Here is a 12,424-nt window from a genome sequence, read left to right on the forward strand (position 1 = left end):
GTCACCATTCATATGCAAGCTCTATGTGGCCTAGTGCTAGTGGTAAAAAATGTAGATAAGGAATAGACTCGGGTTTCCTATGCAACAACAAGCATAAAGATAAACTCCATAACTATCATCCCAATATCTTAGCACATCGGGTACACCTGCCTCGACAGGGTCCCGATCACCAACATCCTATGTCCATACTAGGGTCGAGGCGAAGATTCCATCTCTTCACCTCTCAACAAGTATAGTCGGATACAAAAGGGGGGAAAGGGAGCAACTTCCCCTCTTCTCGACTGCAGTTGCAGCTCACAACACACAAGTAGCTATAAGGGGAGGTAGAGATTTCCCAAAAACAATGGAGAGACATCGCGACACAGGGTTGTCCATGACCGAGGACGCGGCTATACATATACAAAGTGTGTACACCAAGACCCATCTCGAAGTGCGCCCAAATGGTTTATCGACCGAGAGAACGTCACCCTATCAGGCGAAGAACCTGGGAGTTACGATACCATCCTACATCTAGGCTTGGATGCGATCCCCCGCAGAAGACCACCTCGAAACTGTAAAGCACTCTCACTTGGACCAATCGGGGGCAAAAACAAATCAATGGGCAAAAGGTCAGCAACCCCTCCCTTTGAGTAGTTGATAATGATCCACATGCAACACTCCTTGAGTATTTCTAGATGGTTGAAGTGGGACCAGGTACCTAGATGATGCCCATGGATCATTGTCTGCAACCTTTTTAAATAACTTGAAAGCTTGAGTTGGGGTGACATTAATAATCATTGATGATAGTCCTTGATGTAGGTGTCATCCCTTGGTAGAACTTTTGGACTAGATCCTCCCTTGGAAATTTATGATGTGGAACTGCATGGACATAGTCATTGAAGCGTTGATAGGCTTCAGCAATAGTTTTAGAAGTATACTAAGCAAAAGTATCTATCCTGCTCCTCAAATTCTGAGTGTTGGCTGGCGAATAATATTTTGTTATAAAATTCTTCATCAACTCATCCCAATTCTGAATTGTTGTTGTAGGTAGATCACAAAACCATTGAAACACTCTTCCAAGTAGAGAGTAGGGAAATAGCCTTGCTCCTAGATGATTCTTGTTAACTCCATCCACGTCGAAGGTTTTGCATAGCTGCGTAAATGCTTGTAGATAAAGATTAGTGTCCTCCTTGCCAGTGAAAGGTGAACTCTGCACCATCCTTAGTGTTGAAGTTTGGATTGTGAATGGTTGTCCAATGCCACCCAACACATGGATAGGTAAATCAATGATGTTTTGGATGCACAGCTCCACGATAGTACACTCTGGCTCAGGTTGATCTCCCATTGCAGGTGCTTTCGGTACAATTAGCGCAACTGGCGTCCCTCCTGGACATCCTGGTGGTGTCGACATTGGAGTAGATGATGATGTTCTCGACTCTTCCAATTCTAACATGACAGCTGAAGCTTGCATCTCCAGCTTCCTTGCATTTGCTAATCGTATTCTTTTCCTGTAAAGTTTTTCTGGATCATCCACTGATGGTTATACATACCCGGGTACCCTCATGGAGAGCCCAGCTAACCACTAATGGGCTGGCCCGACTTGATGAAGAAGGCAGAATATAGACTCCGGCTAGGGCTCCTCACGTGTTGTAATCCGACTAGATCTCATCTATAGTAACCGACTAGGGATCCTGCCATGTAACCCTACCCCTCGAAGTATATAAGGGGAGGTAGAGGTACCCATAGGAGGGGAACCGATCCAATACCTCAACACAACAATCAACACCCGAGTGCAGGGTGCAATACAATCCTCAAAACAAGACGTAGGGTATTACACTACACTAGCGGCCCAAACCTGTATAAATCTCTGTGTCTTGTACCTTACGTTACCATCATGTTCATGGTGTTGCAATCCTCGTTGCCTACAAATCAACCATCTGGATACCCAGGCTACTAAATCCCACATCCACAAAAATTTTCAGTTTGTTGGAGAGGTAGCCATCCATCTCCTGTTGGTGTTAGTGAAAGCAAAACACATATATACAAGAGCTAGATTGAACTTTTGATTGAGATTGAACAAAAGAAAAAAGATTGAAACGAATGAAAAACATCCGTTTTACTCCCTTCATCAATTTACTTTGTCCGCTTAACCCCCTAAGCATAATTTAGGCTCACTTTACTCCCCTGAAGTATTTCATTTGGTCCAATATACTCCCTAATTAGATTTTTCTTTTTTATTTCTTCTTGTACAAGTTGACTTTTAATTTCAGAATTTGTCACTTGACTTATAACTTGATACTCTACGTTAGAAAAATACTTTAGAGATTTTTCATGATTATTTTTCATACAGTTTTGTATATCTAAGATCAATTCCATATTAAATGTTCCTAACCTATGAAAATAATCATGAAAAATTCTCAGTATCATTTTTTTACATAAGGCATCATGTTTTGTATTTGCTCATAAAATTTGAACTCAAAATTCAACTCATACATGGAGAAGAAAAAGAGAAATCTAATTAGGGGGTAGATTGGATCAAATGAATTAGTTTGCGGGAGTAAAGTGAGCCTAAATTTTGTTCGGAGAGTTAAGCGGACAAAGTGAATAGGTGGGGTGAGTAAAATGGACTTTTTTCAAAAAGAAAAGACTAAAAAATTTTGAACAAAAAGTCATAATTACAAATTGCGTAGTTAAGCTAAGAACTTGACTATTAGTTCCCCGGCAATGGTGCCAGAAAAGCTTGTTGATGGTTGTTAGCACGTCAAGTTGTGAACCGCAAGCACACGAATCAGTTGTAGCTCTTACCTCAGAGTACTCCCCTAAGGTTTATTAATCTGTGGAACTTATAGCACAATATCTATTTTAACTAGCATTTTTAGTATGACTAGGTGTTGATGAGAGATTCAGATCTAATCTACTAAACATGTATAGAAAGATAATAGATAGAGTAGAGGTAACTGATCTAGAGCAACCTAGACTATGCATATGTTGTAATTCTGAGCATAGATAGTAAAGCAGCACAAATATGATCTTAGTAAAAAGCATCTTTATATCTACACCTTCGATTCGGCTACCGAAACCCCATTACACAAGAAAGATCCCATCATGATCCCCTCTATCAGCATAGGCAGACTAAGGGCACGATCTAAAGAACATGTTATACTCATCGGTAGATCAGGTATGCAAATCTGATCACCACGACCATAAGAACACCCTAGGCAATATATCATGGATTCATAGATTGAAAAGCAAGCAAACTTGAAAGACCATAAAACAATAGAAGGAGATACTTAGATCGCTAAGAACATGAACACATCTATTACTTAACCATGAATGATTGTACATCACAAGATCACCACCGGGATCCTACCTTGATCTTGATGACTCCTAGCTCCAAAACTCCAGCGTGATCTTCCTCACAGGAGATCACACCGGCAGAGGTTCAACTATGCTAACCCCCGACAATTGCACGGCCCTCGGCTCTCCAAAGTGGTGTCCATCAAGTTCCTTCTACTTTTCTATTTCTTCACGTCGACTACATCATCTCCAATTATTCTCCTCGGTAGTTTTTGGAGGTATTTATAGTCCAGGGAGGCTATGGCAAAAATTGGAACGCGAGGGGGTGAAGTGAACCCTAGGCCGATCGGCCTTCATCCTGGGCCTTCCTCTTGCCCTCTCATGCTCAGCTTCATCCCCAAGTCTTCCTGAATGCTCTAGAGTCTTCTTTTCACATACATGTGGGCCTGGCATGTTGGTTGCTTCGAGATGAGATAGATCTTCATTGACTTTCCAAATCTTGATTTGATCCTCTTTGATTCCTCTTTGATCCTGAGCTGGTCCTTGTTGTATCTTCATAAACTTAGCCCCTAAGTAACTTCGGAGGATTGCTTGTCAAAGGTGGGCACCAGGGAGCGTTAGAGGGCACCAGGCCGATTGGCCTGGGCTCCTCCAGGCCAATCGGCATACCCCCTTCCTGGGCCCTTTGACCTTCGTTTTTGTCTGGTTTGATGCTCATTCAGTGCTTCATCCAAAAATATGCTTTTTTAAGCTCAATTTCCTTCAAAGACACAACATCATCCAAAATACGTTGCAGATGTGAAAATGACTAGTTTATTAGGTGTGATCAATAGTTTAGATATTAAATTCATGTCATTATTGAAAATAAATAGGGTAAAAATTGTGTCAATAATGAGCGTCAACATCCACCATGCACTTACTTCAAATAAACTTCTGATTCGTTATGGATAGGCATGTCTATGTTATGGATTTAATGATGGGATTCCTTTAACACTCTAGCATGAGTTTTGGGTGTGTGTGATCCCTTGATGTGTTATGGCGGGAGCGAACCATGGTCGATACTATGGAAGTGCCTAGCTTGGGGAGGGGTTTTGGTCTCTCCCCGTTACATCGTAGTTGTGGTGGGCACATTTTTTGAGACTTCATCTTGAGGATTTTGGTGGCACACATGTGATGGGTGACCTGTAATGGACATGCAGTCATGCTTCGGCGCAAACTTGGAGTTTGAGTGCTCGCTCTCAAACCCTAAGAACTGAGTTGGATTAACCATGTTCCATTGGACTATTTACATACATACCATTCTCCCAAAATGGGCATGGGTTCAATACAAGACTAGTGTGTGGATCCTACTACTCCACCTGTAGGAGGATATGTAGATCGGTGTATGGAGTTCAAGGTGGTGACCTACTCCCGACATACAGATCCATGACTAGCACCATGGGTGGTCAACATGGCTTCATGGTCTACAGCTAGTGAGGGTGTGCCATGCACTTGAAGACGTTCCAGACTCGAGAAAGCAGGAGAGTATTAGCCACACACTAGGGCTCTATGGGTGGCATCCATGTTGGTCGTGCACCAAATAGATGTACAACCTGCGGAGTTATAAACTATAGATATAACCATGTCCACGGTACTGTATAGTCCTCTTATCTTCTACTTTGACTAGACTCCACGCCTTCATGGCCACTGCATACAGGTCAGTCCCTTTAAGACAGTAAGCGGCTCTATCTGATTACACGATCTCTACTCAAAGCTTGGTTTCAGCGGTCAATTTTCAGGACGGGTGAATTTGGCATAGCAGTCAATGAGTATGATTTAGTAAATGCTAGGACCATTCTGCACTTTATACTCTGCAAGTTAATTTACAGACAATCATACTGACTCGAACTCGATGCAAAAGAGCATCCCCCGAACAGCAAATTGTGCCACTTCAAATTAAACGCAACCTTTTGTAATACTCTTTGAACAAAAGTGCAAAACACTTGTAACATTCTAGGTTTCACATTACATACAGATACAATGACCAATACCTTCACAAGTTAATGTTGGAGACATCCCCTTCCTTATGCACCCCATTCCAGGGCACAAGGATATTCATCAACGTCCTGCTATGTTTAATTTTCATTCATATGACTTAGGGCCTGTTTGGGACTGCTCCACTCCAAAAAAAAACAGCTCCATTTCACAAACTTCACATTTTTGTAGCTTCACTCCACCAATTCTAGGAAAATAGGAAGCTATGTACCTGTTTAGCTACCGGATGCAAATACACCTTCAAGAATTGTAGGAACTAGTCGCAATAGTCACTCTTGCCTTGGATGGTTTTTTTCTGGTGAGCTACAGTCTCTGTTATTAAACTAAGCATCACTATGTACGGTCCACATGAACACTCTGATTGTCTATCAATATCTAGATCAACAAAAGAAAGAAGAGCACATGCTTTCTAATGTCTAAACCGATCAAAAAACCATCGCTCGATCGAGCGCCATATCCTCATGAGCTCTCGATGTCGGTGGTCGGCCGGAGCAGGTCATAGTTGATGCGGGAGTGGGAACAGCATGGTGGAGAGGTCAAAGTCGACGAGCATGATGTGGCCCGAGTCCTAGATGAGGATGTTCTCTGGCTTGAGGTCACGGTACACGACGCTGAGGCTATGGAGGTGCTCGAGGATGAGCACCAGCTCCGCAGCGTAGAACTGGATGACAGACTCTGGGAACATCGTGTTGGCGCGCCACCGGCGGCCAAGCGACTTGAGGTCTCCGCCGAGGCAGCGATCGATAGATAAGCCAACAATAGCATCAGTGGCCATGATGCCGTGGAGGGAGGGGAGCAGCGGGTGCCGGAGCGCGAGCAGCACGTCATGCTCGAACCAAATCCTCCAGTGCCCATCGCCGCTGCACGTGCCTCCTAGCCCGCGCCAAGCTGGTTCCACCAGTGGCCACCGACACGATGCGGCCATCGAACACTGGCAGGAATGGATGCGTTGGGAGGGAGGGTAGGGGATGGGGCGGAACAGTAGCGGTCTTTTTTTCCCGAAGAGGTATGTGTAGTATTTGTGGGTAATTTCCACCCAACTCCAAGAGAAGGTATGAAACCTATTTTTGGAGCACTGGTGCTCCAAAAAACCTTGGAGTTGCCCTCTAGATCCACGTTTTTTCTGGAGTTGAGATTGTTGGAGCTGGAGGTGTTTGGCAAGATGGTTTGGGAGCGGAGCTAGAACAACTGGAGCGGAGCAGTCCCAAACATGCCCTTATAGTTGGACAACAAATAAGTCTTCAAACAATAGGTTTCAAATTCGCAACTCTACATAGTATGACACTGTGAAGTTATGTTTTCAAACAAATCTACTTTTATATTCCCAAATTTATGGTACATATATACATTTTTTTTTATACTAGTCAAAACTTTGAACTTTTGAGTTGGAACTTTTCTGAAAACATGATGAATTTGAAGGGATTATCACCCAATACCGCAGAGGTTCTAGCTTACTCTAGTTGGCTTAGTGATCAGCTAATGATAATCTCATAAAAAATAGTCAAAACATATAAGAGATCGAAACCAATATAATCAACGCTCATCGATCCGACGATGAATGAATATGTTCATGCACAGGCAACTAGGTAGGTGACCAACCTGTCGACTGGAATTGGTGGTTCACACCATTAAGTGGCATCAACTAATAATAGCTAAGATGATTGATAGGATAGTCATCTGAACATTTCCATTGTTGTCGGTGATGGTTCCTTGCTTCCTGTCACGGCTACTAGCGCAGCTCACTTTCCGAGTTCCTTGTTTCTTAATAATATTCTAGTTTCTCCTAAACTTATTAAGAATCTTATTTCTGTTCGCCAGTTTACATCTGACAACAATTGTTCTATTGAATTTGATCCCGCTGGCTGCTCTGTGAAGGATCTAGCGTCTTGGAGGCTGATCGTCAGGTGCAATAGCTTCGGGCCACTCTACCCCGTGCGGTTTCCTGCTGCCCACGCTCTCGCTACCGTCTCCACCCCCTCTATGTGGCATCGCCATCTCGGGCATCCCGGTAATGAAGTTTAGTCCAAAGTCATTTCGGTCATTCCTTTTTGTAATAAGGACATTCACACCGTTTGCCATGCGTGTCAGTTAGGATGGCACACTCGCCTCCCTTTTCAGTCATCCAGTTCTAGAGCGTCTAATAATTTCAATCTCATTCACTGTCAATTTATGGACACCTCCTATTCCCAATGTGTCTCAATTTAAATATTATTTGCTTATTCTTGATGACTATTCTCATTATCTGTGGATGTTTCCATTTTGACTTAAATCTGACACTTTTGTGACTCTGACTAACTTCTTCTCCTTCGTGCGTACTCAGTTTGGTGCCATTGTGAAGGTCGTCCAGTGTGACAACATCCACGAGTTCGATAACTCTAGCTCACACACCTTCTTCCTCACACGAGGGGTTCATCTTCATATGTCCTGCCCCTATACGTCGCCCCAGAATGGTCGGACTGAGCGCATGATTTGGAGCGTCAATAACACGGTTCGCTCCCTTATTTTTCAGGCTAGTATGCCTCCCTCCTATTGGGTTGAGTCTCTGCACACTGCCACACATTTACTCAACATTCTGCCCACCAAAACTCTTAGTTCCTCCACACCGCACATGGGTCTATTTGGCGTTGCCCCGTCTTATGATCATCTTCGACTTTTCAACTGCACTTGCTATCCAAATCTCTTTGCCACTGCGCCTCCCAAACTCACCCCTCGTTCCACCCTGTGCATTTTTCTCGGCTATTCTGCTCATTACAAGGGGTATCGCTGCCTTGATCTCTCTTCTAAGTGGGTTATCATCTCCCGCCATGTCATGTTTGACGAGGCTAACTTTCTCTTTTCTCACCAGTAATCGTCCCCAGCTAATGAGGACTTTGATTTTTTGTTGGAGTCTTCTGATGTGGTGCCGCCCCCTATTGGTTCGGCACCATCTCTGTTGCCTGCAGGAATCTCACTTGGCGCACCTTCAGTTCCTGGTAGCTTGGCCACACCTGCACAGCCACATGCGGCTGTGCCCTCTAGCGTCTTCACGCTGCCTGGTGCGGAACCTGGCGCGCCGATGCCCCTCCTAGCGTCCCTGGCACACCCGGCGCCCCAAGTGTCCCTGGCGCACTTCCTGGCGCCTCCACCACACTACCACGTGTGGCTCCTGGCGCCCACGGCATCCCTGCCGCCTCCCCCGCACTGCCACGTGCAGCTCCCGGTGCCTCCGATGACCCTGCGGCTTCTTCTACGACCTCTCCTATGGTTTCTCCATCATGACAGCCTGCTGAAGTCGCGCCCTCGCTGGCTCCCGCCGCGGTTCCTACTGTCGGCGCCACCCCTGTCTCACCGAGCAGCTGCCTCGGCGCAGGGCCACCCCTCCTGGTGTACTCTAAGTGTCCTCGACAGCCTCCCCAACCTCCTGCTCCGTCGGCTCTTCCTCGCGGTGTAGTTCCCTTGCGTCCCTCACCAACCAGCATCCCATGACGATGCGCGAGAACCTGGGTTTTCGTCTGCCAGCCCTGTTTCACTCCTCCCCGCTGTCTCCCGTGCCTCAAAGTTACCGGAGTGCCCTCGCCAATCCCAACTAGCGTCGGGCCAAGCAGGAGGAGTTCGATGCGCTATTGGCTAATCACACATAGGATCTCATACCACGTCCTGCTCGGGAAAATGTTGTCACCACCAAGTGGGTTTTCAAGCACAGGTTTCATGCACACGGTTCTCTAGAGTGCTACAAAGCGCGGTGGGTGCTTCACGGGTTCACTCAGCGACCCGGGATTGATTTTTTGGAGACTTTCAGTCCTGTCGTCAAGCCAGACACTGTTCGTACAGTGTTGTTCCTAGCTCTTTCTCGTGATTGGCCGATCCATCAGTTGGATGTGAAGAATACCTTTCTTCACGGGACACTGTCTGAGATAGTCTACTGCGCTCAGCCTAATCATGTTTGTCGGCTGAATCGCTCTTTGTATGGACTTAAGCAGACTCCTCGTGCTTGGTACAGTCGCTTTACTTCTCACCTGCTGCAGCTCAGGTTTGTGGAAGCCAAGACCGACACTTCCCTGTTTGTGTATCACCGCGGCGACGACATGGTCTATCCTCTTCTTTATGTGGATGACATTGTCCTTACGGCATCTTCGACAGCTCTTCTTTGTCGCACTATTGATGCCTTGCAGCGAGAGTTTTTGATGAAGGAATTGGGTGAACTTCACCATTTTCTGGGTATGCATGTCCAGCGGTCTGGTGATGGTCTTCTTCTGTCTCTGCGCCAGTTTATGTTGGAGATACTGAAGCATGCTGGTATGACTGATTGCAAGCTATGTTCCACTCCGGTTGATACAAATCCGTGTCTGCTACTGAATGTGCCCAGCTCGTCAACTGGACTGATTTTCGGAGCCTTGTCGGTGCTCTACAGTATCTCACCTTCACTCACCCAGACATCACTTATGCGGTTCAGCAGGTTTGTCTACATATGCATGATCCTCGTGAGCCCCACCTTGCTGCTTTGAAGCACATTCTATGGTACATTTGGGGCACTCTTCACTTGGGTTTGCATCTACGGTCCTCAACTCAGTCGGAATTGCTGGTTTACTCCGATGATGATTGGGCTGGTTGCCCAGACACACGCAAGTCAACTTCTGGATATGCAGTGTTTTTGGGTGACAACTTGGTCTCCTGGTCCTCCAAGCGACAGACTGCATTCTCGCTCGAGTGCCGAGGCTAAGTACCGGGTGGTCGCCAACGCCGTTGCCGAGGTCTCCTAGTTGCGCCAACTCCTGGTTGAGCTGCATGTTCCTCGGCGCCGCACCACCCTAGTCTATTGTGATAACATCAGCACAATATATATGTCTTCGAACCCCGTTCAGCATCAGCGCACCAAACATGTAGAGATTGATATACACTTTGTTCGTGAGCGCGTTGCTACTGGTGATGTCCGCGTTCTTCATGTTCCGACGACCTCTCAGTACGCCGACATCTTCACCAAAGGCCTGCCTTCTTCAGTATTCACGGAGTTCGGGTCCAGTCTGAACGTTCGCCCCCCCCCCCCCCCCCCCCCCCCCCCCCCCCCCCCCCCCCCCGGGACGATCAGACTGCGAGGGCGTGTTAGCAACATATATATGTATATGTCCTGTTTGTGCTGTGTACATGGGCCTGGCTGTGCACTAGGCCCAGGTCGGCCCCCTGCCGTGCCCTAGATGATTATTAGACGCCTAGGGCTGCCTATATATTTGTACTTGTTGTATACCTAATCAATCTACTATTCCACGCTGCTTTCAATCTGTCTAAAGCCTATTTCTTCTCCTCCCGGCCTGCTTTCACAATCCCCGACGCTGCGCAGCCTAGCTCGGCCCGCCACTCGCTGCCGTCGTGCGTCGTCGCTGCGGGCCGGGGCCGTCGTCATGCACTGCCAGCCTGCTAGCCCAGTAGGAAGCGAATGCTGAGTGCTTTTCTTTCAGGATAGGGCCAATCGAAGCCTATTTCCAATGAGCTCTGAGATTTTTCATTTTGTTTCACGATAGGGCCATGCAAGGATTAGTCCATATGATGGAGATGATGTTACATTGGGTGCCTCTAATAAGGGTATGCGTGGACTGCACCTGCACCCAAGTGGCCACAGACCGAGTCCCCTAAAAAAAAGATGATGCTTTGGCTCCAGCGTCCCTGTTGTGCCAAAAAGATTGATAGGGAAGTAGAGCTTAACTAAATCAATCAATTGACAGTTGTGTGTTTTGTGATTAGATTGAACATCAGAAACTGAACAAGCTAGAATTTTAACTACAACATTCGAGAGGGAACCAAAAGCTAGAATTTTCTTACTGTCACCAAAGTACGGAACCCATCCTTACGCTCTATTATTCAAGGTTCTTTTTTACTGGTGCCCAATCAGTGACCTCACTAATCAATCTACATATATTTGGGTTATCAGGCTCAACCATGTGGAAATTTGTATATGACTTTAATATATGGACTAATAGACCTGTTTCTAGAATGTCGTTATCCATGCTCCTATATTAGCCTTTTTCACTTGGCATTAAATCTTGATTCTGCCCCTGAGGTTGATTGGCGTTCTGCAGGGCACAAGCACAACGCGCGTATAGGCAAAGAGCGCAGAGCCCCCTGCAGTAGGGAAGGAAATTAGGTGCACACCGGATGCAAAACGCATCCGGTGCATACCCATGCGCTCGGCCGACGCGTGGAGGGCGCCCCAAATGCGACGGAAGCAATCGCTGGGTCCAGCAGCTCGTCGCGGCTCGGCTGCATGGCTCGACAACGCACGGCTGCATGGCTCGGCAGGGAAGGAATAGGTGGGTGAGGGTTTGGGGAACGTGAGCCGCCGCCTCGTGATCTCCTGGCGACGCACTTGCCGCCGCCGCCTCCTCCATCTGGGCCGCTGCCACCTTCTCCATCTGGCGGCAGACCGTCATCTACACCGCGCTCGTCCTCTACACCAGTGCCGCTGCGTACCTCGACCGCTCCTGGTGGCTGCGGGGCCGCCGCACGCTCTGCACGCTCCTCATGGCGCTCGTCTACGCGCAGGAGCTCTTCATGTTCCACGTCCACTCCTCCAATCACGGCGGCGTCAAGGGCCAGTTCCACTGGTTCCTGCAGGCTGTCGTCACCGCCTGCCTCGCCACCGCGCTCCTCGGCGCCGGCTTCCTGCAGAGCTTCGCGGTGAGCCTGATCCGGTCGGCGGCACTCACGTTCCAGGGGGTGTGGTTCATGGACATCGGCGTCATGTGGCTCCCGGGGCTCATCGCCAATGGCTACTCACTCGAGGATGGCGGCCTCTCTATCCGCTGCCGTCGCGACCACCACGCTAAGGCCGTCATCAACGTGTAGTTCGGGTGGTGCTTGACACTCATGGCGTTGTTTGTCGTCGTGCTCTACTCGTATGTGTGCAGGAGGTATCCACCGAAGGCAACGTACGGCCGGCTGCCGGAAGCTGGAGACCCGAAGGACCTCAACGTACGGCACCGCCTATTCCTTCCCTTCCGAGCCACGCAGCCGTGCGTTATCGAGCCATGCAGCCGAGCCGCGACGAGCCGCTGGACCCAACGATTGCTTCCGTCGGATTTGGGGCGCCCTCCACGCGTCGGCCGAGCACACGGGTATGTACCGGATGCGTTTTGCATCCGGT

The 12,424-nt window shown here is 47.7% G+C and overlaps 1 protein-coding gene across 1 annotated transcript; it reads left to right on the forward strand.

The window, feature by feature from the left end:
* The first annotated feature begins 11,802 nt into the window (after positions 1 to 11,802).
* LOC117864604 (uncharacterized) lies at positions 11,803 to 12,126 on the forward strand. The gene has a single exon (XM_034748732.1). The coding sequence runs from the start codon at positions 11,803 to 11,805 to the stop codon at positions 12,124 to 12,126; it is 324 nt and encodes a 107-aa protein (XP_034604623.1).
* Positions 12,127 to 12,424: the final 298 nt, after the last annotated feature.

Source organism: Setaria viridis, chromosome 7, assembly GCF_005286985.2.
Source record: "Setaria viridis chromosome 7, Setaria_viridis_v4.0, whole genome shotgun sequence".
NCBI lineage: Eukaryota > Viridiplantae > Streptophyta > Magnoliopsida > Poales > Poaceae > Setaria > Setaria viridis.

Coding starts and splice junctions, on each gene's coding strand:
- LOC117864604 (XM_034748732.1), top strand. CDS start 11,803: ATGGCGCTCGTCTACGCGCAGGAGCTCTTCATGTTCCACGTCCACTCC.